At 41.6% G+C, this 27932-nt stretch overlaps 1 protein-coding gene across 1 annotated transcript in view; it reads left to right on the top strand.

Annotated features, from left to right (window-relative positions):
- Window positions 1-7205: 7205 nt before the first annotated feature.
- OGDHL (oxoglutarate dehydrogenase L) overlaps window positions 7206-27932 on the top strand; it is an 88627-nt gene continuing 67900 nt past the window's right edge. Inside the window, exons 1-3 of the mRNA XM_060241049.1 lie at window positions 7206-7292; window positions 21326-21555; window positions 25040-25231. Of these exons, the coding sequence (XP_060097032.1) occupies window positions 21349-21555; window positions 25040-25231 (399 nt within the window). The 5' untranslated portion in view covers window positions 7206-7292; window positions 21326-21348. The remainder of the gene's footprint in view (window positions 7293-21325; window positions 21556-25039; window positions 25232-27932) is intronic.

The raw sequence follows: 27932 nt of genomic DNA, 5'->3' as shown, positions 1-27932 counted from the left end.
GAGTTGGGGAGCCTCTGCTGGAAGTCAGGGGGTGGGGCCCCCAGACTATGGGCCTGAGCCTGTCATTTCCCTAGAATGCACTTTTGAGGAGGAACCTTTGAGGGAGGGGGAGCATAACTCGGAAGCCATAAATCCAATCCTCACCAAACATGGAGGGCAGGTAGAGGAGAGTCAGCTGGAGATCCCTGAGAGTTTGGTGTTTCTAGCACACAAGAGGGGCTATTCTACCAACCAGGTCACACAGCCTCACAAACTGAACCAGTTTGCTTGACACTTAAAAAATTCCTGACGGCCCATGGTTTGGGAATCAGACATGCAACTAACTGAACTGCATTTTCCTCATTGATGCCTGTTCCCTAATGTTTGGCCAACGCCATCTCTTGATTAAAAATTTAAAGGAGCTTTTGAAGGATGCACAGACAAGGGAGGGCCTTCCTTCTCACCCAAAATGCCTACCTCAAGTGAACGGCAAGAATGGCAAATATGGACATCATCCTTGTGGAACAAATGAGATTCATGAAAAGGTAATTTGATTGCTTTCTTTTTATCAAAGATTTCAGGTTTTCACGGCTGGCATCATCATTAGGGTTTGTAGAATCTTTCGGGCTCAAGTGCTTTCTTTTTGTAGGGCTGGTTGCCAGTTTCCAATAATAAGCATAAAATAATACAACATGGGGTTGGAGGAGAATCTGCTCTTGGTGGTGTTAAAAGGATGTTTGGCTGTTCTTGAGCAGTGGGGGAACAATTCTGCAATCTGCAAAGGCTTTAATCATCATTCTTTCTCGAAATGAGAGAGGTGATAAAATGAAGAGGAGCCACAAAGACTTTCCCCAACTCTCCTGTGAATTTCAATACTGTCAGTGCAGTAGGACATGAGGGGAAATTAGCCTTGTTGCAACAATCTTTATACTTCTGTTTGAAGTTCTTCCAAGAGTGTTTTTTTTTTTAAAATAAAAAGGATGATATGGAGCAGTCAGTTCAAAGGAATAACACCATATGTAAATTTGGCCTCAGGGATTTTTTCCACTTGGGATTTCTGTGTCCTGTTCTTCTGCACCTGGACCATCCATTGAAGTCAATGGGATGTGAACGTCAGGCCATGGCTTGGAGCCAGTGGGTAAGCGAATGCCTCAATAAGCAGGTCAACAGCTGTAAAAGAATCTGGAATAAAAGAATGCATTAAGCATTATAAGAGTTTATTGAAGAGCTGGTTGCACTGCAAACTCACACGAGTCTCAGCGATGGAACAGCAACACAAGTAAAACACAGAAGAGAAACAGGCAGGCATACACATCTCAGAAAATCTAACTTACAGATTGAAGCTGAGCTCCTGAAAAGCTATTTTAAAATATATCAGCCAACAGTGAGTGCCGTAGACCTTATGGCCAAGAATATCAATGGCATTAATTCTGCTTTAGAAGTGTTATGTTGCGTGGAGTCTGAGGATCACACTGTATTTTAGTACATTTCTAAAAATGAATCCAACCTGGATACAATAAGAAAATGTCTAATTAAATAAATTCCAGAAGGGTAGCTCAATTTGTCGTACCACAAACCACCACGACTTCTTGGCATACTTGACATATGCTACCATTATTTAGCTGTTTCTTTTCATCTGCACCCATACTGGTGAATACGCACCCCAACGTTCTAGACTACCAAATATCCCTTGTCCATGCAAATTGAATAAATTCGTTAGCATCTAAGGTGCCACAGAATTTTCTGCCGACAAGACAACTCCTGATCAAGATGTAGTGTTTACGATGCATCTGTATCTTAATCCTACCTAAGATCCCAAAAGTCTTGACTCTAATTGGAGACTAAATTGTTTCAAGTTGGGTGAGAAGGCATTTTGGTTAAAGAGAACGAGTAGGGTGTATTGCACCTTTGTGATTCTTTGGACAATAAAACAGTTCAGGGTTTGTTGGCTGTTTCAGCTCTTTGGATCTTTTATTTCCAAGATTCCCAATACACAGGAACACAACATTAGATACATTATTGCAAAAGACAATCTGCTTTAAACATTTCTTTTAATACATTACTGTGGACAATGTTGTATGTTTGCTTATACCCTTTCAGAAATGTGCAGGTTCCTCATTTCAAATTATTGTTGATTTGGGTGGGGAAGTCTATTCACCACTCTTATAACCAATGCTCTTAAGTTATTAAATTACAGTGCAAAGTGTTTTTGTTGTTCTGACTTTTAATTATTTTGCTTGTTGTTATAGACAGTTTTGACTCTGTTCCAGCGTATTTTTATTTTTTGCTATGGACTCATTCCACAGAATGAATGCCGGCACTTTTCATTCTCTCCGTTTCTTTCTAGGTCAGGTGAATTTTGCCATTATTTCCACTGCATTCCATCCTCAACATAAAATGGTGATATATGTTGATATTTATGCCACAGTAGGTGACAATCTTAATTAGTTCGACAGATGACAGACCTTGGTTGGATGCTGGTCTGCTGCTTTATGAAGCACGGCAAAAATAACATCAAACATGATCAAAGAAAAAATTGTAGCTTGGAGAAAAAAGTCTGGTGGGAAAGAGGAGCAGTTAAATAAACAATTCAGTCCATGTTGCAATACTGTATTGTTGTCATTTTGCCATAGATGCTGTCAAATGACACTGTGATAAAATTTTGCTATATAAAAGAGGGTCTTAAAATGTTATTAGTTACTTTGTCACAGTCCAAGGCAGTTTCCTTTTATTCCATTTCTTCTAGTGCTGTTAGATGGGAAAGGTACACAAATGTTTTCAAGGTTTTACATCTATATAATTAACTGTTTTTTCTTTGGTTCTGGTGGTATGCCTATTTTTCTTTGGTTCTCGGGGTATGTCTATTGTTAATTTTATTCTAAGGATATCGAGTGCCTGGGGTTAAATACTGAGTTATATATTTAATAAGAATAAATAAGAACAAGGGATTGAGTGGACGCAAACTAAACAACAACTGAATTCAAGTGCTATTTTTACTGGGAAGCATTGTGCAAATCACTGTGTTTCAACTTAATTTACCTCAGAGTAGATAGTAATAGTAGCAGAGTAACAGTAGTAGAATTTGTTGCAAATGACCAAAGACTGTTACAATCTTAGACTAAAAACTAACAGATAAAACAGTAAATATGTGGTTCTGTACTCCTCAAAGGAAGAATGGGATAAAAAAGCAATGAATAGTTTGCAGTGTAGTCCTTCCTCCAGCCCATTGAAATCAAGACAAAATGCAGTTCCTCTGTCCCTGAACTGATCCCTATACTTATTTTCCCTTGGGATGAGGTTCATTTGCCAACCTGCAGCCTGGCCTCCTGCCTTCTACAAGTAGTTCCGGACCCCTTTGAGGATTCCCTCCCACTGCTGTCTTCCTTGATCCCCATGGCCTTTACCTGCCTGTGGGCAATCTGCAGCAAGAGCCTCTCAGCCTCTCTGAGGGTTGCAGGACGACTCCCCCCCTCCCAGGCTGGCTGGAGCATTTGTATCTTCTGACTCCGCCCTGTGGCTTTCCTGCACTTTTTGGCGGGAGGCATCTGGGATTTGTAGGCCTACCATGAAGTTTTGCCCTACTTCCCAGGGTGGGTGCCATTTTAACTAAACTAAACAACCTAAACTAAAGCAAACACAAGATGGAGTCTATTCTGTCACATCCAACAAGCCAACCGTATAACACAGGGGTGGCCAATGAAAGCTCTCCAGATATTTTTTGCCTCCATCCATCCATCCATCCATCCATCCATCCATCCATCCATCCATCCATCCATCCATCCATCCATCCATCCATCCATCCATCCATCCATCCATCTATCTATCTATCTATCTATCTATCTATCTATCTATCTATCTATCTATCTATCTATCTATCTATCTATCTATCTATCTATCTATCTATCTATCTATCTATCTATCTATCTGTCTGTCTGTCTGTCTGTCTGTCTGTCTGTCTGTCTGTCTGTCTGTCTGTCTGTCTGTCTGTCTGTCTGTCTGTCTGTCTGTCTGTCTGTCTGTCTGTCATCTATCTATCTATCTATCTATCTATCTATCTATCTATCTATCTATCTATCTATCTATCTATCTATCTATCCATCCATCCATCCATCCATCCATCCATCCATCCATCCATCCATCCATCCATCCATCCATCCATCCATCCATCCATCCATCCATCCATCCATCCATCCATCCATCCATCCATCCATCCATCCATCCATCCATCCAATCATCCATCCGAGGACCTGCCTACCTTAGGGACCGGACCGCCTCTCTCCATATGTTCCCCAGAGAGCACTGAGATCTAGTTCCCAAAATCTCCTAAAAATCCCTGGACCAAGGGAGGCCAAACTGAAAGCAACGAGGGAGCAGGCCTTCTCAATAATGGCTCCCCACTGGTGGAATCAGCTACCGGAGGAAGTGCGAGCCCTGCGGGACTTTAACCAGTTCTGCAGGGCTTGTAAAACTGTCCTCTTTCAACAAGCCTATAAGGTGGAACCCTGAAAGTGACATCTGGCCATCTGGATATATATATTACTGTAATGTAGCACCTCTAATTTATTGTGGTTTTTAAATATTTATATAACTGTCTTTTAACTGTATTTTATTAACTGCATTTTATTATATAAATTGTATTATTATAATCATGGTACACACCATGTCTTGTGAGCCGCCCTGAGCCTGCCTCGGCGGGGAGGGCGGGATATAAATAAAAGCTTATTATTATTATTATCTGTCTGTCTGTCTGTCTGTCTAAGCCGATGAGAGTTGACTTTGATGAGACCAAGAAGGAAAAAGACATCAGGGTCATAGTAGGTAGCTCAGTGAAAATGTCTATCCAGTATGCTGGGAATTATTAGGAAAGGAATTGAAAAGGAAACAACAAATATTGTAATCTATCTATAGATCTATGGTACAGCTTCAATGAGAATACATTAAAACATGAGAACATAAGATTAGACCGACAGTCCATCTAGTCCAGCATCCTGTCTCACACAGTGGCTAACTAGATACTGCAGAGAGCCAACAACAGGGCATAGAGGCTGGGGCATTCCCCTAATGTAGCCTCCTGGCTCTGGGATTCAGAGGCTTTGTGCCTCTGAAAGCAGAGGTCCCCCTCCGTAACCAGGGCTAATAGCCACTGATAGACTTATCCTCCATGAATCTATTCAATCCCCCTTTAAAGCTGTTTATTTGATATGTAATTCTGATCACCATATCCAAAAAGCTACAGAGCTGAAAAAAGTATGGAAGAGTAAAACTAACACGATTGAGGGACTGGAGCAACAGGCAGACACAATAGAATTTTATAAAATTATTCATGGAATAAAGAGAGTGGACAGAGACATTTTTTCCCCTCCTTTTAGGTACCAGAACTCGAGAGCATACAATGACGTTCAGGGTTCTTTCTATTTCAAGTTTGCCCTGATTTGCACCAACCAACCTCCCCCACCTCCCCATGCTGGTTACTCAGTATCAGTAAATACTGCCACAACCGAAGCCGTGATGAAATCAGTGAGCAGGAGATTCAGGATGGGCAAAAAATACATATCTTTACACAACGGGTGATTAAAATGTGAAACTCACTGCCAGAGGATACAGTGGTGGCCATAGACCTAGACAGCTTTAAAAGGGGGATTTGACTTATGGAGGATAAGTCTCATCAACAGCTACTAGCCATGGTGAGAGGGGAACCCCCACATCCAGACATATGTTCACGACTTGAGTTCGATCCCAGCAGAAGCTGGGTTCAGGTAGCCGGCTCGAGGTTGACTCAGCCTTCCACCCTTCCGAGGTCAGTAAAATGAGAAGAAGAAGAAGAAGATATTGGATTTATATCCCGCCCTCCACTCCAAAGAGTCTCAGAGCGGCTCACAATCTCCTTTCCCTTCCTCCCCCACAACAGACACCCTGTGAGGTAGATGAAGATATTGGATTTATATCCCGCCCTCCACTCCGAAGAGTCTCAGAGCGGCTGACAATCTCCTTTCCCTTCCTCCCCCACAACAGACACCCTGTGAGGTAGATGAAGATATTGGATTTATATCCCGCCCTCCACTCCGAAGAGTCTCAGGGCGGCTCACAATCTCCTTTCCCTTCCCCCCCCACAACAGACACCCTGTGAGGTAGATGAAGATATTGGATTTATATCCCGCCCTCCACTCCGAAGAGTCTCAGGGCGGCTCACAATCTCCTTTCCCTTCCCCCCCCACAACAGACACCCTGTGAGGTAGATGAAGATATTGGATTTATATCCCGCCCTCCACTCCGAAGAGTCTCAGAGCGGCTGACAATCTCCTTTCCCTTCCTCCCCCACAACAGACACCCTGTGAGGTAGATGAAGATATTGGATTTATATCCCGCCCTCCACTCCGAAGAGTCTCAGGGCGGCTCACAATCTCCTTTCCCTTCCCCCCCCACAACAGACACCCTGTGAGGTAGATGAAGATATTGGATTTATATCCCGCCCTCCACTCCGAAGAGTCTCAGGGCGGCTCACAATCTCCTTTACCTTCCTCCCCCCACAACAGACACCATGAGGTAGATGAAGATACTGGATTTATATCCCGCCCTCCACTCTGAAGAGTCTCAGAGCGGCTCACAATCTCCTTTACCTTCCTCCCCCACAACAGACACCCTGTGAGGTGGGTGGGGCTGAGAGGGCTCTCACTGCAGCTGCCCTTTCAAGGACAACCTCTCCCAGAGCTCTGGCTGACCCAAGGCCATTCCAGCAGGTGCAAGTGGAGGAGTGGGGAATCAAACCCGGCTCTCCCAGATAAGAGTCCGCACACTTAACCACTACACCAAACTGGCTCTCCCCGGCTTGCTGGGGGGAAAGCGTAGATGACTGGGGAAGGCAATGGCAAACCACCCCGTAAAAAGTCTGCCGTGAAAACATTGTGATGTGAAGTCACCCCAGAGTCGGAAACGACTGGTGCTTGCTCAGGGCACTACTTTTACCTTTACTCATCCTCTGAATCCCAGAATCAGGAGGCAACATCAGGGGAAGGCCTTGAGTTCGGCACCCCCGCTTTAATTATTCGCTGAGGCGAGGCCTCCCGGCCCTCCACACAGACGCAGCCTCCAGCACCAGCCCGAGCGCGGACAGCGGCTTCCCGCGCTTGGCCCCTCCCCCAGCCCCGTTACCTCAGCGCGCCCAACGAGCGCTAACGGCGTCCGGCGTCGCCTCAGCTTCTCCCGCCTCTTTTTCTCCCTCAGCCCTTCCCCACCCCCTCCCCTCCCCCCGCTTCAGCCGAGGACCTTTCAGGGCTCCCTCGAGCGCCCGGCTCGCGCCTCACGTGACCCGACAGGTATCTCTCTCTCTCTCCCCTGCCCCCCCCCCCCCCGCCGCCTCATCCTTTCGTGCTCGCGCGCTTCAGAGTCGCCTCAGTCCGCCTCCTCAGAGCCGAGAGGGCGGAGGAAAGAGCGCGGGTTCCCATGGCAACGGGGGGCCCGCGCTCCAGTCCCTGAGGGGAAGGGTGTGTGTGTGTGTGGGGGGGGGGGGTTCGTGAGGGAGAACAAAGAAATGGGGAGGAAAGGTGGGGGATGCTGGAAGGGGGAGGGGCGTGCGTGAGAGGCGGTGGGTGGAGCTGAAGGAAGGGGCGGGGGGGGGCTGTTGCTGCTGACCGGGCAGAAATGGGGGAGGGCTGCTTGGAGCCTGAGGGGACGTTTCAGGGGCTGCGAGTGATTCATAAATGGAGGGGAGGGGGGGATTAGGAAGGCCTTGGGAAGAGGAAAGGGTGCCCTTTAAGCTTGCCCTTGCCAGTCCTGGGCAAGATCAGGCAGGATTCCTAATGTGGAAGGCCTCTGCCTCAGATACTGAGGAAAACAGGGCTGGCCTTGACAGAAGCAGTGATGCCACTGGGGATAAGGCAGCTTTGCATAATAGGTGGAATGTGGGAGAGATTTTTTTTTTGCTTATATTGAACATATGAACATATGAAGCTGCCTTATACTGAACCAGACCCTTGGTCCATCAAAGTCAGTATTGTCTTCTCAGATTGGCAGTTGCTCTCCAGGGTCTCAAGCTGAGGTTTTTCACACCTATTTGCCTGGACCCTTTTTTGGAGATGCCAGGGATTGAACCTGGGACCTTCTGCTTCCCAAGCAGATGCTGTACCACTGAGCCACCGTCCCTCCCCAATTAGGGGGGGGGGGGGAGGCTGAGAAAATAGACAGTACTGACCTTGATAGACCAGTGGTCTAGGACGAGCTTCACATGTTCATGCATCCCATCCCATCCCATCCTAGGCTTTTTTCGTAGAAAAAGACCAGCAGGAACTTATTTTCATATTAGGCCACACCTCCTGACATCACCATTGTTTTGCTCGGGGCTTTTTTGTAGAAAAAGTCCAGCGGGAGCACAACATTCACATATTAGGCCCCTCCCCACAAGCCAGCTGCAACTGCATTCCTGTGGATTTGTGCTAAAAAAAAAAAAACTGTCTGTCTGTCTCAAATGACAAATGTTTAAATGGGACACTTTATTGGGGATTTTAATTTCAGGGCCGCAGCTGGTATTGCTGAGCTGTATCCATACAGGCTATGTTGCTCAGTACTGGCTGGATGCATTCGAAGGAACAAGAGAATGTTTATGATGACGGACTTCACTGGCTGTAGTCTAGCCAGGCATGTAACCTAAATTGATGGGGTCATCTCTCCTTTAAAAGATACATAAATTTTGTACTAATGTAATCTGGCTGGAACTTGTATATTTGAGCAGGGCCTTTTGCAGTTCTTTTCTGCATCAATTGCTATCCCTGCGGACTTAGCATTATAGATTAGAAATATTTTTTAAATGATTAATAGTTGGGGAAAGAGTATATGGTGGTATAAAGCATAACTTTAAATGATGCAGAGGTGGTAAATTTAAGAGATAGTTGCCTAAGAATCCTTGTATATCCAAAGGAAAGCATTTAGTTTTGCCTTTGTTACGGAAGTGTGTCTATGCATAACACAAACATTACTCTGTACTTTATTTGCTGCTTTGGAAAATACTATAATGAAATTGCCAGCACATATTTATAATATATATACTAGACTCGTGCTCAGGGATTTTTAGTTATATGCTAAAGATATGATATGTCAGTAGTACTCAGAAACCATTTACTCCTGGGTAAATGCTGTTTGTTCTGATAGCAGATGTTGTGAGAAATCATAAAGAGGAAAGTTAATTTCAAGGTTATACTGTATCAGGCTACCACTTTATAAATCAGTGATATATGTTAAAGATATGATATGTCAGTAGTACTCAGAAACCATTTACTCCTGAGTAAATGCTGTTTGTTCTGATAGCAGATGCTGTGAGAAATCATAAAAAGGAAAGTTAATTTCAAGGTTATACTGTATCAAGCTACCACTTTATAAATCAGTGATATAGCTTTTCCTAATAGTCTGTAACACTGAATTTGCCTTTTTTGCTGTGGCTACATACAGGGTCAGTGTTTTCATAGAGCAGCGCATCATGAACTGTTGCTGCTGCTGCTGCTTTTTTGCGGCAATACCTCCAGTCCAGAACTTATTAATTGTGTATATGTGTATGAAAAGTTGGGGAAATAAAGGTATTCAGTGTCCATACAATCACGTCTACCTAAGAATTTGGTAACAGTTTACATAAGCCATACTGATTTTTCCTCAGTGTGACTTGTTCTTCTACAAGTTTAATAATTTTAATTTTAGTGATTGTTTTTTTTACCACTTCAGCACCCCCCCCCCCCCCGCTTTAGTAAATGTTGGCCCTGTAATTTTCTGGCTTCCCCAATTCTCTTTGAAAACTTAAGTAACACTGACTACCTTTTAATCTGTCAAGGAGCCTGTTGTGTGATAAATTGCATATTTTGTTTAGAAGATCAAGAATTTTACATCTGAAGAACTCTTAGAAGTATGCATGCAGACCTGATGACATTAATTTGTTGTGTCAACTGTTGCACTTCATAGATGTATTTGACATAGGTCTTCAAAAACCTCTCCCCCAAAACTGACCCAGACATCTTCTTTATGAAAAATAAGGCAATTATTATTACATGCATTAAATTCCTCCACAAACTTCTCCTTTAGCAATCCTTGCACTTCTTTATGAAGCAGCTGTCCATCCCTCCTCTTTGGCAAGTTTCTTGGCTTATAGTTTATTGCTTTTCATAATGTTCTAAGCAATATGCTTCTCAGAGTCTGTGTATCTTTCCTAATAGATGAAATACATTTTATCTGAACAGCTGGATTTGAATCCAGTAGCACCTTAGACACTAACAAGATTTTTTGGTCTTTAAAGCACTGCTGGACTCAAATGTAGCATTTCTGAAGATACTTCATCTTTTTGACTTTCTGTGTCAACTAGTCCCCGCATTTTTGAGACATTTCTTCAGCTTAAATTAAATGTTATTGTGTGTAACTCCCTGGTTTCCAGTTATGTACAGTTGCGCCCCCTTGCCCAGATTGCCCGAGGTTTTGGACTGGGTTGTCACCAGTATGCTGATGACACCCAGCTCTATCTGTTGATAGATGGCAGACTGTCTTCCGCCCCTGAACAGCTGTCGGAGGCGTTAGGAGCCATGGCTGGATGGCTACAGCAGAGTCGACTGAAGTTAAATCCAACTAAGACGGAGGTCCTGTACCTGAATTGAGGGGGGGTGGGGTTCGTGCATCCAGCTCCCAGCCCTGGGTGGGGCCGCTTTGGTACCGGCTCAGCAGGTGAAGAGTTTGGGAGTGATTCTGGATGCCTCCCTTTCCATGGAAGTTCAGGTCACAACAGCTGCGCAGTCTGCCTTCTTCCACCTACGGCAGATCAGGCAGCTAGCACCATACCTATCCTCCCAAGATTTGGCTACAGTGATCCATGCAATGGTCACTTCCAGGCTGGATTACTGTAACTTGCTCTATGCTGGCTTGCCCCTGAAACTGATCCGGAAACTGCAGCGGGTGCAGAATGCGGCAGCTCGCCTGCTGACTGCATCACCTATACGGGTGAGCATATGGCCGGCGTTCCGCAACCTGCACTGGCTGCCTATAGAGTACCGGACCCGTTTCAAGGTGTTATTTCTGACTTTTAAAGCCTTACGTGGCCTGTTACCAACATATCTACAGGACCGTCTCCTTCCATATATGCCCTGGAGGTCACTTCATTCGGCCTCCCAGGATCTTCTGACAGTCCCCAGCCCAAGGAATGCCTGTCTTGCCTCTACCAGGTCCAGGAGTTTCTTGGTCCTGGCCCCGACCTGGTGGAATCAGCTCCCAATGGTGATCCAGGCCCTAGCTGGCCTATTGGCCTTTCGTAGGGCCTGTAAAACGGAGCTGTTCTGCCAGGTTTTTGGATGAGGCAGCAGGCATCCATCTATTAGATCAGTTGGCCTCCCCCCTATGCCTTTGTGACCCATTGCATCACTGTATTGTGGAGCTATACCATCTTGCTCAAATCACCTTGCTGAACTAACTCACTGCACTTACTGAATGTTGAATTTGTTTTTTACTATGATTTTATTGTGATTTTAATTCAAATTGTTGTACTCCACTCTGAGCCCCCAAAAGGGGGAAGGGGCCGAATAGAAATAAACTGATAATAAAAATATTAATTTGTATAGCACTGGGTCACTGTTTCTGAGCAGCCTCACAGCTCTTTCATTTTGCATCAGATCTTTCTATTAAGTCGTAAGCAGCGCCTAGTGTTGACTTCTCTCTAACTGGCTTCAAAATTGATCAATTTAGAGTATAATCATTTATCTTCAGATTTTGTTTCTTTGTTGCAACTGATATTTACTTACAGTTGCACAAATTCAGTTGCATTCCAGAGGAAAAACAAATCTGTGTTCAGAATTTTGCAAGAACACTTTATAGTAGAAGTCTCTGAATATTAGTACTGGGACAGTGAGGGGTGGCAAATGTAATTAAGTTGCAACCAGTACTCGTCTGGGGGCACCCTAATTCTGTGTGATGATATATTCTTTAAATGGATAGCTGGACTTCCAAACTAAAGATCTGCTAATATTATGGCAATTCATGGGCATTTTTAGCCCGTACTCTGTTCGTATTTTACAATCTCATCCCTAGCTGATGTTCTGCCAGTACAGGGAGAAGTGTCTCTGATCCTTTGTTCTGCCAGTTCCACACGTTGCATCATCTCCTGACATCTTAACTCTTGACAGTTTCTGCTGTGCTTTTTTGCCTACCGTGCTTTTTTTTTAGTGACATTGCTGAGTTTTGCCCTGAAGTTAAAGTCAGCTCAGGAATTAGTGGCCTGAATGAAGGCTTCGTGCCCCTCTGAGACTTCAAAGGTTCTGATGGGAGCCAATGGTGGCACAGCCCCTGTGGCTGCTATTGGCCCAGCATTATCATGACAGAGGGCCTTGCAAGGCTAGGGCTGGACAGCTGGCTGTTTAGAAGAACGGGGGAAATCTTAGAATGTGAGTTCTGAGGTCTACGGACAACTGTTTTTATCAACAGCATAAGGATTTCTGAGTTCTGCAGTACTTTCTTTGGAACAGAGCAGTAAAATAATCTTGGAGTCTCTTCTCGGGAATACACAGACAATACTTGCTACTTGTTTGCACAGATGTGTCAGGCAGATGCTGAATTGTGTTAGGCTGCAGTTCTGTATGGAGTTAGGTGTGCTTAAGCTGGTTTCACTGGGTTTAAGTGTGCCAGGCTCTTCATAGTACTCTGTTGTACATACACTATGAAATAAAAAGAATGTTTCTGTTTTTCAGCTGTCTTGATTGTTAACCTGACCCTTTCCCAAGAATTGGAACACGATACTGTGTGCGTGTGTGTGGTGTAACTAATTGTGTGGGTGTACATGCTTGCACACACAAATCCAATACAAGCAGGTAAACATACACTAAAGACTTATATTCATTAAAAGTCTTAGCCTGAATGAGAAAAGTATATTTGTCTTTTCTGGACATGTTGTGGCATTTATTTATACTTTGATGGTGAAAAGAAAAAAGCTACTGACATCTTTTGTTGGTCATTGGAACATTTTTGCCTCTGGTTGCCACCCAAATCTTATTTGGAGGAGATTTTACTTTCCACCAAGCATTGTTTTAAACAGGCGTGCTTAGAAACTAGTATCAAAGAGACTCACTGGGTGGTAATAGTTTGAAAAAAAAAAAATCTGTTCCCTTTTGTGCGGAAGAACTTTATGACCATTTTCTTGCATGGGGTGTTCTTGCCAGCTGCTTGTTTGGTTTTGGTTTTTATATTGGTAGCTTCATATCAAAGATTTATAATGCATGAATGAATAGCTAACTCTAGAGCACTTGCAAACTGCCAACATATGGCACAGTTTCTCTGAATAGGAAGGATGCAAGAATAGTTTGTCTGATGTAGTATTTTGAGAAGGGTGTTATTTCTCTGGCATTGCACCGTCTGAGTTCCAAGACTTGCTGCTTCACAACCTGCTTCTTCAGGTGTGTGCAGCCTATGGGATTATACAGAAATTGTTTAGCTTTATCCATTTTTTTTCCATCCCCAGAGATGCATTGTTAATGTAGTAAGCAATAAAATGTTCAGAAATTCCCCTGTCTCCTTTATTTAGCAGTTTGGAAATACTTACTATATTTCTCTGTCTCTTTAGATAAGGTTAAATGCTGACCCAAGGTAGAGGATATTGCTGGAAATCAGACTACGAATCTCTTGTTGTTTTGTTTGGCTGTTATGTTCAGAGCATGAAACAGGTATCTGATTGTGAAGTATGAAAGTTTGCTAGGGAAAGTGCAAGCTGTTTTCAGATCCCTTCCTAGCCAGATTTTGGAGCTGTAGAGTTGGTGACTGTGTGGCCACGTATTTATGTTTGTGGAATTTTAGAGAGCCAAAGGAGTATCTCCTCACCTCTGGAATTTAAACTTAGAGATTGCACTTAGATTTTAATACCTGCTATTTGGATATTTCCCCCCAATCCCTACATTTTCTATTGTTTCTGTGTCCCTACAGCCTAGACAAGAATGAGTATCATCAGAGACTTTGGGTAGAAGTTTTATGAATGAAATCTGAACGGACCAATGTCTCATGAGTGGATTAATCAAACATTTGACCTATGCTTGCTGTGTAGAAATAGGGAAGACGAATCTGTGATGAATGTTAAGATCCTTATAGAACCTAATCTTACCAGCGATTTCCATACAGTGAAAGAGCAGTAGTTCTATTTTAGTGATATATTTAGTAATAGTCTGAAAATTCCTTTTTTTACAGATCTGTTTTTCAGAGATATTTCTAGAGATCTGCAGTAAAGACACATTTATTGGTGCACTTAGAATTTGGTTTCAGGGGAATGTATTGACCCATGATACGTGTAGTCACCTTGGTCTACCTGAGTTGTGTCATTCCAAAGACTGCACCTGGTACCAAGCTAAGTTTGTCATAATTTTCTTAAGGGGAAATTGACCAAGAACAAGAGGTTAGCTGCAAGTTACAAATTGACCTGAACATCTGTGTCATGGCGGAATTTCTGGGCAAGGATTGACTTTTTTTGTATTATTTAGTAGTCTTAAAATGTATTATAAAGATGCATAAGCAGACTGTCCACCATTTTAATACTCTGCAGTTGTTTCCTTATCCTCTTTACTGTACACTGTAGCAGTTTCCAAAGGAATACAAATACCAACTTAATTTTTACCTCCAAGATTAACTGGCCTCTCTTGACCATTGCTTGTCCTGGCTTACTGCATCTGGTTGAAGGTGATTTGTCTGGCTGGGTCCTGAGTATGTTGAATGCATCTTAGAGGGAGAAAATTGATCTATATGTCTTGAGGTAAACTAGTTGTGAGTCTCCTAAAGAAACCCTCTCTAGATGCATTGGCCATTTGCAAATACTCAATTTTTTGGCAAGTTGGCTGAGTGACAGCCATACAACTCTGTTCTTTCTTGGATAAAATAGATAGATCCAAGCGGGCAGCCATGTTGGTCTGAAGCAGTTGAACAAAGCAGGAGTCAAGTGGTACCTTTAAGACCAACCAATTTTTATTTAGAACGTAAGCTTTCGTGTGCTCTTAAGCACACTTCATCAGACGAGGAATCCAGCACACTCTCAGTGAGTATAGCTGTACATCCACAGTATTGCAATGTGTTTCTCTTTTAGAATTGTGTATCAGTATAATTATTTGTATTGACATACTCAAAATAGGGATATTGGCTGTATATCTCATTACATATGCTTTACCCACTTTCACTATAATTTATTGTATTCCTTTTTCCTATGGCAAACTAGAATTATGTTTACATGTTAAATCTAAATTAGGTGGACAAGAACATCACTATCCAATGTATTTCTCTTTTAGCTGTATTGACACACTCAAAAAGGGACTTTGGTTGCTTATCCCATTACATATATTGAACCCATCTCCCATTGTCATTGACAGACATTTTGACATACTACTGTTTTGTTGCTTTCGCATGCTCATGCTACTCAGATCAAAGGTTTGCTCAAATTGTTAATTTTACTGCATACTGCTGTTTTGTTGCTTTAGCATGCTCATGCTACTCAGATCAAAGGTTTGCTCAATTTGTTAATTTTACTATTCTGTTATTGTACCATTTTACATTCTAAACCACTGCCTACCAGATATTTTTACTTCACTGTCATTGGTTCTTAAATCTGTACCATGTTGCATTCTGGGCCACTGCCTACCAGCTATGTACGGCTCTGCTCAGCTATGTATGGCTTTGCTCACTGTGCTGGATTCCTCATCTGATGAAGCGTGCTTAAGAGTACACGAAAGATTACATTCTAAATAAAAATTGGTTGGTCTTAAAGGTGCAACTTGACTCCTGCTTTGGATAAAATAGGTTATCTGAACTCACCATTAAATATCATTCTGAACATGGTGAAAACTGTGAATGAAAATATCTGTACTATAAGGCCATGTACAGATGGGGATATTTGCTACAGACTTGGAGAAATCTCCAGGGGTACATAAAAATTCAAAAAAGTTTTTTTTTTTTAAAGATGAGGGGTCTAAATTCTCCCAGAATGTTGACTAAGATCTTATGAGGTAGTCAGGGCTGTGGGGTTATCTAGCAACCAAGGTGATGAAGAAAGTTCAGCCCTCTTGATTGTGTTTCCTGGGCCTCTCATTTTGATGCCATCATCTGTGATGGTATATTTATGGACCAGTAGGCTGAGGTTAGTGATGGGGGAACCATGCTGTAGTGGCTCTTATTTTATCTGCATGACTGGTTTCAGAAGACGGTGTATGGAATCAACTACTCATCACGGCATTTGAAGAATGAAATCCTGGAGGCATAAGAACATAAGAGAAGTCATGTTGGATCAGGCCAATGGCCCATCCAGTCCTACACTCTGTGTCACACAGTGGCCAATATATGTGTGTGTGTATACACAAACACACACATATATATATACACACACACACACACTGTGGCTAATAGTCACTGATGGACCTCTGCTCCATATTTTTATCCAATCCCCTCTTAAAGCTGGCTATGCTTGTAGCCGCCACCACCTCCTGTGGCAGTGAATTCCACATGTTAATCACCCTTTGGGTGAAGAAGTACTTTCTTTTACCCGTTTTAACCTGACTGCTCAGCAATTTCATTGAATGCCCATGAGTTCTTGTATTGTGAGAAAGGGAGAAAAGTACTTCTTTCTCTACTTTCTCCATCCCATGCATAATCTTGTAAACCTCTATCATGTCACCCCACAGTCGACGTTTCTCCAAGCTAAAGAGCCCGAAGCGTTTTCACCTTTCTTCATAGGGAAAGTGTTCCAAACCTTTAATCAATCTAGTTGCTCTTTTCTGCACTTTTTCCAATGCTATAATATCCTTTTTGAGGTGCGGTGACCAGAATTGTAGACAGTATTCCAAATGAGACCGCACCATCGATTTATACTGGCTGATTTGTTTTCAGTTCCCTTCCTAATAATTCCCAGCATGGCGTTGGACTTTTTTATTGCAATCGCACACTGTCTTGACATTTTCAGTGAGTTATCTACCACGACCCCAAGATCTCACTCTTGGTCAGTCTCTGCCAGTTCACAACCCATCAACTTGTATTTGTAGCAGGGATTCTTGGCCCCAATGTGCATTACGTTGCACTTGGCCACATTGAACCTCATCTGCCACGTTGATGCCCACTCATCCAGTCTCAACAGATCCCTTTGGCGTGCCTCACAATCCTCTCTGGTTCGCACCACCCTGAACAACTTAGTGTCATCTGCAAACTTGGCCACTTCACTGCTTACTCCAACTCCAGATCATTAATGAACAAGTTAAAGAGCATAGGACCCAGTACTGAGCCCTGTGGCACCCCACTGCTTACCGTCCTCCACTGCAAAGTCTGCCCATTTATCTCCTCTGGAACCCTTTTTAAAGTTGGGGGTGACATTTGCTACCTTCCAGTCCTCAGGAACGGAGGCAGATTTCAATGAAAGATTAATTATTTTGTCAGGAGATCCACAAGTTCAACTTTGAGTTCTTTCAGAACTCCTGGATGTATGCCATCCGGACCTGGTGACTTATTAGTTTTTAATTCATCAATCAGTTGTAGGACCTCCTCTCTTGTCACCTCAATTTGACTCAGGTATTTCAACACCCCTTCCAAAATTAGTGGCTCTGGAGCGGGCAAACACTTCCCGTCTTCCACAGTGAAGATTGAGGCAAAAAATGCATTCAGCTTCTCAGCCATTTCCCTATCCTCCTTCAGTAATCCTTTGACCCCTTGATCATCCAAGGGCCCCATTGTCTCCCTGGCTGGTTTCCTGCTTCTAATATATTTGAAGAAATTTTTATTGTTGGTCTTTATGTTTTTTGCAATATGCTCCTCGTAGTCCCTTTTGCCTGCCTGATCACAGTTGCATTTGATTTGCCACAGCCTGTGTTCCCTCTTGCATTCTATTGTGTTTTCCATGATGTTACTTTTATAAGAAACTACTGGCAAAAGTCATCTGGATACTGAGTGTCATCTATATGTGGATCACATCAAATGCTCTTTCTCCTTTCTCATTAAGTCGGGTAGAGATGTAAAAGTTACAGTGTGTTTGCATATTAAGCCTAACTATACAACGCTGAAAATACTGAACTCTTTGATGAATATATATTTTCATTAAATACATTATAGCATGTTAACCAAAATTGCCCAAATTATTTACATTTAAACAAATAAAAATGCCAATTGAAAATCTTGTGTATGCTTACAGTAGAACATTGCCTCCCCCACCAGTGTCCCCCAGGCCTTCATATCTCTGATCAAGGGAGTCAGTGGACAACCTGTTGTCTGGAAGCAGTAATGGGCTGCATGAAGAGTCATGTACCGAAGCTCAGTCCAGATAAGACTGGAATGCTGTTGATCCATAATAAAGCCACATGGGGCTTGTGGAGCCACCCTTTTCTGGATGATCTTGCTGGCTTCCTTTAGGAGCAGCTTCACAGCTTGAGGATGGGCCAGTGGATAGAGGCTGAGATCCCTGTAGCTCATAGCACATTTCATTGGCTTTGCCTGAAAGGGCAGTTGATTTGGACAGAATAGTTCATCGGCCACACTAGACATGATGCCGTCCTTATGGTCACCATGAGAATGTCGCCACCACTTTAAAGTCATATAAAAATGCCATGAGGGCCATTGGACCAGTAGCACAGTGCTTTAGTTCCCTCCTTGCCCATTATCAAGTGCTGAAATAGCACCCCCCCCAGCTGTTTTGGCGCTTGATAAGGCATGGGGTGGGGAAGACAAGAGTTCCATGCTGCAGGCCTGATCCGGATTGGGCCCTCTTAGCATTTTTAAATGACAGCAGCATCCTCACGGTGGCCATCATATCTGTTTTGGCTGTATGTTCTGATTACTTCCAGGCTCAGTTACTGTAGGGTGCTAAACACTATCCAAGACTATCCAAAAGCTTGAGCTTGTTCAAAAGCTTCAGCTGGTTCAAGTCTCACTAGCTTTAAAGGACCATTGCTGGATGCTGGATTGTTTTGGGGCACAATTCAAATTGTAGGTTTTTACTTAATCAGGTTGTGTGGAATGAGAGTATGTAAAAGATCACCTTTTCCCATGCCAAATTGCTAGGTAAGGTTGTCCTCAGAGGTCTTACTCTACAAGGTGGATATGCATCAGAAGCAGGGTCTTGTCTGTTGTGGGTCAACTTCCTTCCAACAGATGCATACCTGGTTGCAAATTTACAGTCTTTGGACTGTCATTCAAAATAATTTTTAGTTCCCAAGCTATAAAGTAATTTGTCCCCCTGTGAAGATATTAGTTATGCTTTGCTTTATACTATACTGGTTGATGTATTTTAAGAGGATTTTCTGGGGGGTTTTCTGCTGTTTTACATATTTTATTATGGGAGAGGGCAGAATATAAATTTACAGAAATAAATAATAATAATAATATTTAATCTAATTTCATATTTGTGCCATTTTTGACTTTTCATGCATTTAAATTGAAAGTTGGATTAGTGTTCTGTTCTTTAGCATGTACAGACCTCCATATAAGATACCTCATACAAGACACTGTGTTTGAGAGTGGGATATAAGTATTTTAATCCTCAGCTGTAATTAACATTTTTTTTATTTCAGTTGCTTCTAACTCCCCATGATCAGATGGAAATCGCTGTTCAGTTTTGGTGCTGATTTAACAGATTTTATGACTAACACCGTTTCAGCTTCTGTTTGTCACTTTTTTTGTGTGTACTGACTTTAAGTAGACCAGCCTAGGGGTTAAGGAGGCTGAAGTGTTTAGCAATTGTGTGTCTCAGATTTTTTAGTGATGTTGCTGACAGCCTAAGTTTCTGTTTCAGAACAACAGGCCCTAGGGGGAAAAGAAGTGAAATATACTAGGCAAGATCTCCATTTGCTTTAAATAGTTTTGACTCTTTTTTTTGCACTTGGTAATAAAAAGAAGAAATGGCTCAAATATCTTTATTAGTTGAAACCTTGTGCTTTCATAGACAAATACATTTAATAGACAAATACATTAAATTGTCATGGTAATAAATTTTGCTAGAGAGAAGACTATTGTTGACCTTGTGGATTATCCATCTAGTAAATGGATTAGTGCTTAAACAGGGCATTGACTGCACTTTACAGTTCTGGGGGTCTATTAAAAAGTTGGCAGATATCCAATGGAAAGGTGCTTTCTTCACACGCAAAAATTAAGTCACAGGTAAATTTCAGTTGGATTAAATTATAAATACTGTTTTAAATACCTCACAATATTACACAAACATACATTTCATTATGTCTTTTGTAACATTAATTAATGTTCAGTTCAGACTAAATTAATGTATTTAAATAGGTATTTCTGACAGTAGTCTCTCAAAAGTGCCTTGTGGTTTCAAGAAACTGACTTTGCCCTCAGGCTTACAGTCTGAACAGACAAGATGCACAAAGGAAAAGGGATAGAGATGAAAGATCAGTTTGATAAAACTTATACATAGCTGTCCAGACTCCTCTGTCCTCTCTTCTCCAGTCATAGGGCAACTGGAAATTGAAGAGAGAGTGGTTTGTCGGTTTGTTTGTTTTTGGCAGAATGGTTAGAAGCAGCCTGCTTGCCTTTTCTGATTGGTTCCAGGTCGGTCTTTCTCTTGTTTGTTTTGTTTTAACTTCATTTATAGTCTGTCTTCCTTGTTGAGACTGAGGGAGGATTACACAATTAGAATGTGATGCAATCAAAATAGCATAATACATACAATGCAATAAGCCAGCAGCCGGAGTTACCCAGGCCCCCGTTTGCAGCGCCGCGGGGAGGGCAGAGAGGGAGGGCAGCCATTGCTGCTTCATATGGGGGGAGTGGAGGGGGCGGGCCAGGGGCCCAGCGCGGAAAGCTGGGTGCCCACCCAGTCCCTCTCAGACCTATGGGTTCTCTTTGGGGGAGGGCAGAGTGCTGTGGCGCCTGCAATTATTTAGGATACCAAGCCACTGCTGCCCTCACTCTTTGGATGCCTGGTCCATGATACATACAATGCAATAAACTGGGACTGCAAAATTAAAAAGCAGTGCAATAACAATAATAAAATTCATGGACCAAATTGACAAAATAAATGAGGATACCTGAGCATGAATCATAAATGGAATGTGATGATGTAAGATCTTTTCTCTGTATTATTTGTGCATAACTGAATGGGGATTAAGCAAGAACAATGACAGTAATTTCATACCAAAGTACTAATATTATTGAGTTGGGTTTCAAGTGTAATTTATCCCTAATGTTGCTGTGCGGGAAACCATGTACCAATCTTTCATATTAGAATAAATGGCTTTCGCTGGTAAGGATTTCTCTGAAATTGGCTTTCTGCCACTAGGCCTTGGTTCTAAGTATGAAATCTGTTAAAAGGGAAAACTTGTAATTGCAATATACCTATCAAGTGTTGGCATTTTTTCTAATTCATTTTTTTATGTTTCAGTCGACTCTAATCTGTGAACAAATATGAGTCACTGGCGGCTGATTGCGACTACTCTGAAACCGAATGGCCTTTGTTCTCTGGCGAAGAAGAACATAAACAGAAAATTGTTTCTGCCATGTCGAAATTACGTTTCACCTGGAGCCACGGAGCCATTCTTGAGTGGAAGTAATCCAGGTTACGTCGAGGAAATGTATGACGCGTGGCTTGAAAATCCAAAAAGTGTTCACAAGGTAAATGCTAAATATATAAATTCACTTAAAATCATCAGAGTATTGCTCACCTAGACACTTGACATTTGGTAAATGCACAGCTTGGTCGAACAGGAACTTCCATTTATGATAGAGGCCAGTACTTTACCACAGATCAAATCAAACCACATATGGGAGGAATTATGCAGTTTCCATGTACATGTGGGCTGGGTGAAGGATGGTTTCTAACATTTCTATTGCCAGTTAGCTATAAAGAGAGTTTGTAAGTCAGTGGCATGGCATATACTTTTCATAAAGAAGGTCAAGCAGCAACTCCTTGTCCCTTCCTTCAGAAGAATCTTAAGGGCTGGGAAAGCCTTCTGCCTGAGTCCCTGGCGATCCACTGCCTTGTCCAAATGAAACTCAAATGAAAACTGCTGCATTCCAAGTCATCCAATGAGAGGCTTAAAATCACTTACCATTTCACTGATGAGCAAGTGTTCATCACGGATTGCACAGGTGCCACAGTGGAGTGTTCACACTGTCGCAGTGTGCCATCCTCATTGCACTGTTTGGGTTTTCTTATTTTTTTAAAAATCTCTTGCTCATGTGCAGATGCGCACTGCAGTGGTAAGCAAGAAAAAAAAAACTTGCCTGGAATGGCCCCACACCCACACATCTGACAGTGCGCGATCCATGTGGGGGGAGCCGTCAGCACCAGATTTCACCTGGTGGCTGTTTAACCCATCTGCGACTTGTCTTCCACTGGGGTGAGTGGGGTACAGCTGTCAGACCGTGCCCTTTTAATCCATTCCAAAAAAGTAGCTATGTCAGGCCAAAATGTCCATCTGAACACAGCCTCTGTTTATCAGATGGGAGTTGCAGGCAGGGTTAGTAAGAAGAGGCCATGTAATCTTAGCATTGCAATGATATTAATTCAAACGCCAACATCCCAGTTAAATATGGCCCTGCATGGATATTTAGCAAAATTGTTAAGGGTTTCATTTAAACCCATCCTTCATTTGTATGGGATTATAGACTTCGTTTCAACAGAATAAGCATATATGGCAAACCTTTGAAAGTTGTTCTTGTCCATATTATGGGATAGGAACATAAGAGAAGCCATGTTGGATCAGGCCAATGGCCCATCCAGACCAACACTCTGTGTCACACAGTGGCCAAAAAAGCCAAGTGCCATCAGAAGATCCACCAATAGAGCCAGGACACTAGAAGCCCTCCCACTGTACCCCCCCCAAGCACCAAGAATACAGAGCATCACTGCCCCTGACAGAGTTCCATCAATACTCTGAGGCTGATGGACCTCTGCTCCATATGCTTATCCAATCCCCTCATGAAGCTGTCTATGCTTGTAGCTGCCACCACCTCCTGTGGCAGTGAATTCCACGTGTTAATCACCCTTGGGGTGAAGAAGTATTTCCTTTTATTGCTCAGCAATTTCACTGAATGTCCATGAGTTCTCTTATTGTGAGAAAGGGAGTAAAGTACTTAAGTTATCCTTCCAAAAAAATTTCTAAGATCTAAGTTTCTGGCCAGGGAATCTTGTATTTAAACTGCTCTGTAGTGCATATTCAGGATTCACCAGTAAGTGTTCCAAAAGTAATCAGCGAAGCATCACTTAGAGACTGCCTTTCTCTCAGTTCATCCTTTTGGTTAGCTTTTTCTGAGATTCTTTGCTCTTTTATTTTGTTTGCCTCCCTAGTAATCCTGTGCTCCACTAGTGCAAAGGAGCATCTAAAACAGCTGTGGGAATGAAATGACATAAACCCTGAGAAAGGTGTCATTATTTCTGCTCATAGAATGGTGTCAGGGCCATAGATCATTGAGAAGAGTGCTGACAAGGCTTAGTTATTGCTATCACAAGATTAATTGCAAAACTGCTTGGTTGGCTATTGACTACATAACAGTTGCTGTTTTCCAGTATGTAACCAGTCTACCGTGATTGTATAATGACTTCTTTCATGTTGTTTGCTTGAAGATCAGTGTTTTTTTTAAAAAAAAACTTTAAAAAGTTTTTTTTTTTTTAAAAACCCATTCTCCATGGATGTAATAGTGGTAATGGACAGAAGCCTGAACTTCCAAGTGTGCAGCGAATTAGAGATTGCCACTAAAACATGATCTACAATGAAAACATTTTCAGCTGAGCCAATTCTTAGCACTAGATTTTGTATAGTAAATTGCTGAGTATTGGGTTTACTGGTATACTTGTTGCCATTCTACCTTAGACTTCTTTGATGTTAAAACAATAAATACAGCTATCTTCATACACTGTATCTGCTACTCTAAGAGCTTATATTACCTTGTCCAGATATTAAGGCAATTAATATTTGGCGTTAGTTACATTGAAGCTGTCAGTGAAAACAGCTGTCCATGCTTTGGTAATATCCAGGCTAAATTACTGCATGTTCTGTTCCATGATCACTGGACTCACAATTACAGTGAACATTTTAGCTTGTACTTAAAGATTTTAGTGCTCTGTTGGTTTCCAGTCACAATTCCATGTGGCTTTAATTAAAAGAACCCTAAATAGTCTGAGCTTCATGTTTGTACAGGGCTGCCTTCTTCAATGTAAGTATGCACAAGGCTTTTTTTGTAGCAGGAACTCCTTTGCATATTAGGCCACACACCCCTGATGTAGCCAATCCTCCTGGAACTAACAGTAGGCCCTGTAAGCTCTTGGAGTATTGGCTGCATCAGGGGTGCGTGGCCTAATATGCAAAGGAGTTCCTGCTACAAAAAAAAAGCCCTGAGTATACACATCAGTAGAGACTTTTAGCAGAGGTTATTTTTCAGGGCTTCCTGCTTAACAGGATAGATGGCTGGCTTCTGGAGCTACAACCACAGTTGTTGCCTTTTTGGTGATGGTACTCTGTTTATACTAACCTGGGGCCCTCTGAATCTGACTTTTAGGACCATATACTCCTGACATTGATATCCATGGTTACCATTCGTCACATAATGCCAAACTGGTAGTAGTTTTTTTTTGGGGGGGGGGTGGGATTTGAGTAGGAGAGGGAAGTGACTGGGGAGGGAGTATGCAACCATACAGCCTCGCTCTGACCTGCTAGTCCCCTCTCAGGTCTTCATATTGCTAAAACTATAGGAGAATATTTGTACTGATCAGTGCTTCTTCTAAACTGTGGAGTCTTGTAAGCAAAAATTCTACTTCATGAACTACTGGCATTAAAATTGTGAGCTACTTGCATAAATTAGTTTGCTCAGGGGCCATTTTTCCTGAGCTAAAACAAAAATATGTGAGCTGGAGGCTAAAAAACTGTGAACTAGCTCACACTACCTCAGCTTAGATGGATCACTGGTACTGACCTGTATTAGGTTCAGTGATAAGATCCAGCACTTAAGAGGAGATGATGGTTGGAATATTAGGTTGAGAGGTAGATAACAGGAGTTGGAGTGGGTGAGGGAATGACAAGATTTATTTGTCTAAAAGTTTTTTCATATCCCTCTCTTTCCTCCTCCTTTCTTTTCTCCCTTCCGCCATCTTGTCTAGTCTTGGGATTTATTTTTCCGAAATGCTACTGCTGGCGCTGCTCCTGGGCAAGCCTTTCAGCCTCAGTTACCAGACCTTTCAGGTGGTAAAACATCACTTATACAAAGCCATGGGCTGACCAAATCTCTAGGTAAAACTGAAAAACTGGTTGAAGACCACTTAGCTGTACAATCATTGATCAGAGCATATCAAGTAAGTACACTGCAATTTCCTCACTGTTATGAGAATGTTTTGTAAATAGAAAAATAATTGTGTAATACATTTTATTACGATTTCTGGGTATAATTTTGTTACATAAGCAGCGCAGTAATGAAAACCACCAAGGTGGTGAATGACTAGCCAAAATTATGTGGCTATTAAGGTATTTTTGAATGGCACATGATATAGGAAGCAATTTAGCAGCTTTCTGTTTTTGCCATATCTTAATTTTTGCTTAAAGTTCATTGCATTATTTTAGGATATGATATGTATTCCACTTTATGTATTCCATTTTAAAACTTCTAAGTTGCTTAAAGTTCATTGCATTATTTTAGGATATGATATGTATTCCACTTTATGTATTCCATTTTAAAACTTCTAAGTTAGGTTAGTGGTGATTTCTCCCTTCGTGTAACAGGATAACATATTTTAAAAGCTTAACGTTCGATGATTCACCAACAATTTGAATGAGTAGTTGGGAGTTCTGTGGTTTGACTGTGAGGTTTGTGCTGAGCGTCTTGTCAAGTAGAGTAGGGTAGGCGAAGAATACCAAGATGGGCTCTTAATGATACACAACTCTTCCAGCTGTGATTCTTCCATGACGAAGGAAGCTTTGTCTCATGAAAACATATACCCTGAAAATCCTACTGATCTCTAATGTGCTACTGGACTCGAATCTAGCTCTTCTACCACAGACCAAAATGGCTACCCTCTGAAACTAGGAAAATTAATATATCATAAATATCATAAATAAACCATAAATCATAAATATCATAAATAAACCATGGAAGTGGTCTTGCAACTACTGGAAGGCTCTAGTGATCCTACAGAGCTAAGGACTAGAATCTGGAAGTTCTAGATTTGAATTCCTGCTTTGTCAAGGATGATCTCTGCATGACCTTGGGCCAGTCATATGCTCTGCCTCGCAGTGTAGTTGTTGTGAGGATAAAATGGAGGAGGGGAGAACAAGAATAAAAACTACTTTGGGTTCCTACTAGGGAGAAAAGTAGGGTATAAGTATCTAAATAAATAAATGTTCTTGAGGCCAAGTGTTGAGTAGATTAATACAAATGTGCAGGGCTTTTTTGGTATAAAAAGCCCAGCAGGAACTCATTTGCATATTAGACCACACACTCCAATATCACCATTGTTCCACAAAGGGATTTTTGTAGGAAAATCCCAGCAGAGACTCATTTGCATATTAGGCCACACTCCTTGACATCAAGCCAGCCGGAACTGTGTTCCTGATCAAAAAAAGCCCTGCAAATATGTGCACTTTTTGTTCTAAGGTTTATTTTTAGAGTTTTCTAAGGAGGAGGAAAATGATACTCCAGATTGGTTTAGCAACTTACTTACTCTACCTCCCCCACACATAGTCAAGAAAGAAGCAGTTTGGGTATACAGTGGCTAGTTTGTGAAATTTAGGGGAGTTACAAAGCCACCCTTGTCAGATTTCCAGGTTCACTGAAATAACTGGGATTAGAAAGTTGTTAGTCTGTGAAGTGGATGAGCATTCCTTCCACTCAGAATTTCGAAACAGCTCTGCTATGCTTGACCCCTTTATAATGATCTGGGTTGTGCAGTTCTCTGTCTTGATGCTCAGCGTGGTTTTAGTGTCAATAGATCATAGCAGTACCTTGGCACTGTTACATTTACAGCATGGATTACCATTCACGCATGGTCCTACCCGCCGTATGGGGCATTTTTTCATATATATATTTTATTTTAGAAAGCAAAGTATAATATAGAGGGAAAAGAGGGATTATATAACAAATTATATATATCAGGATTATTATACATTGCAAAATATATAGAACAGAAAAATTAAACATTTCTCCCCAATGGTCCCCTTCATTATAATCTTTAAGACATTTTCTGTAGGATACAGTGGTCCTTACTACAAACATTTTGAATTTCAAATTTCATAACTGATCTATTTTGCAACTATATTATTAATTCCCTTGTTATTGCATATTCTGTATTCTATATTACATTGTTAAATATTAGCTATAACTTTAAATATATCATATTTAAAAGAAAGTCTATTATATAACATATTAAAAATAACATATATATTTATCAAAATCCATTTCCTTATACATTTATATTTAAAATTTATTCTCATTCTATTTCTATATTGTAATACATTTATATGCATAGCAGTATATTTTTATACAATTTTAAAACTATTTTTTCTAAATTTTAAATTTCTAAAACTAAATTTGTCTCTTGCTTGCATATTTTGAAAATAATCCATTTCTCAAATGGGCTGCTAATTTTGCCATTACTGCATAATTGGCAAGTTTATTTTCCAGCTTCTAAGCTTGGACAAATGTCTGATTTCCATTTTGCTGCATATATGATTCTGGATGCTGTCACCATATATTTGACTATCTCTTCTAAAACCTTTGGTAATTTGTTCGGCGATATTTCTAATACCATATTCTTAGCTTCCTTAGGGAATTTATTATTCTGGATTCTTCCATGTATTTCCTTCCAGTATCTTTTTGCTTTTTTACATGTGGTAAAAGGTTCCATCTGATCTGAATCTTGGCATTTCCAGCATTTTTTCTTTGTCAGTTTTGTCTGCTTTGGAGTTATAAACCATCTGAAGAACATTTTATACCAGTTTTTTCTTAATGTCTGTCTGGCTGTCAACTTAATTTCTTTTCCCCAAAACCGTTCCCATTGATGC

The sequence above is a fragment of the Heteronotia binoei genome, chromosome 6 (assembly GCF_032191835.1).
Source record: "Heteronotia binoei isolate CCM8104 ecotype False Entrance Well chromosome 6, APGP_CSIRO_Hbin_v1, whole genome shotgun sequence".
NCBI classification, from domain to species: domain Eukaryota; kingdom Metazoa; phylum Chordata; class Lepidosauria; order Squamata; family Gekkonidae; genus Heteronotia; species Heteronotia binoei.
This window is presented reverse-complemented; position numbering and strand designations above follow the sequence as displayed.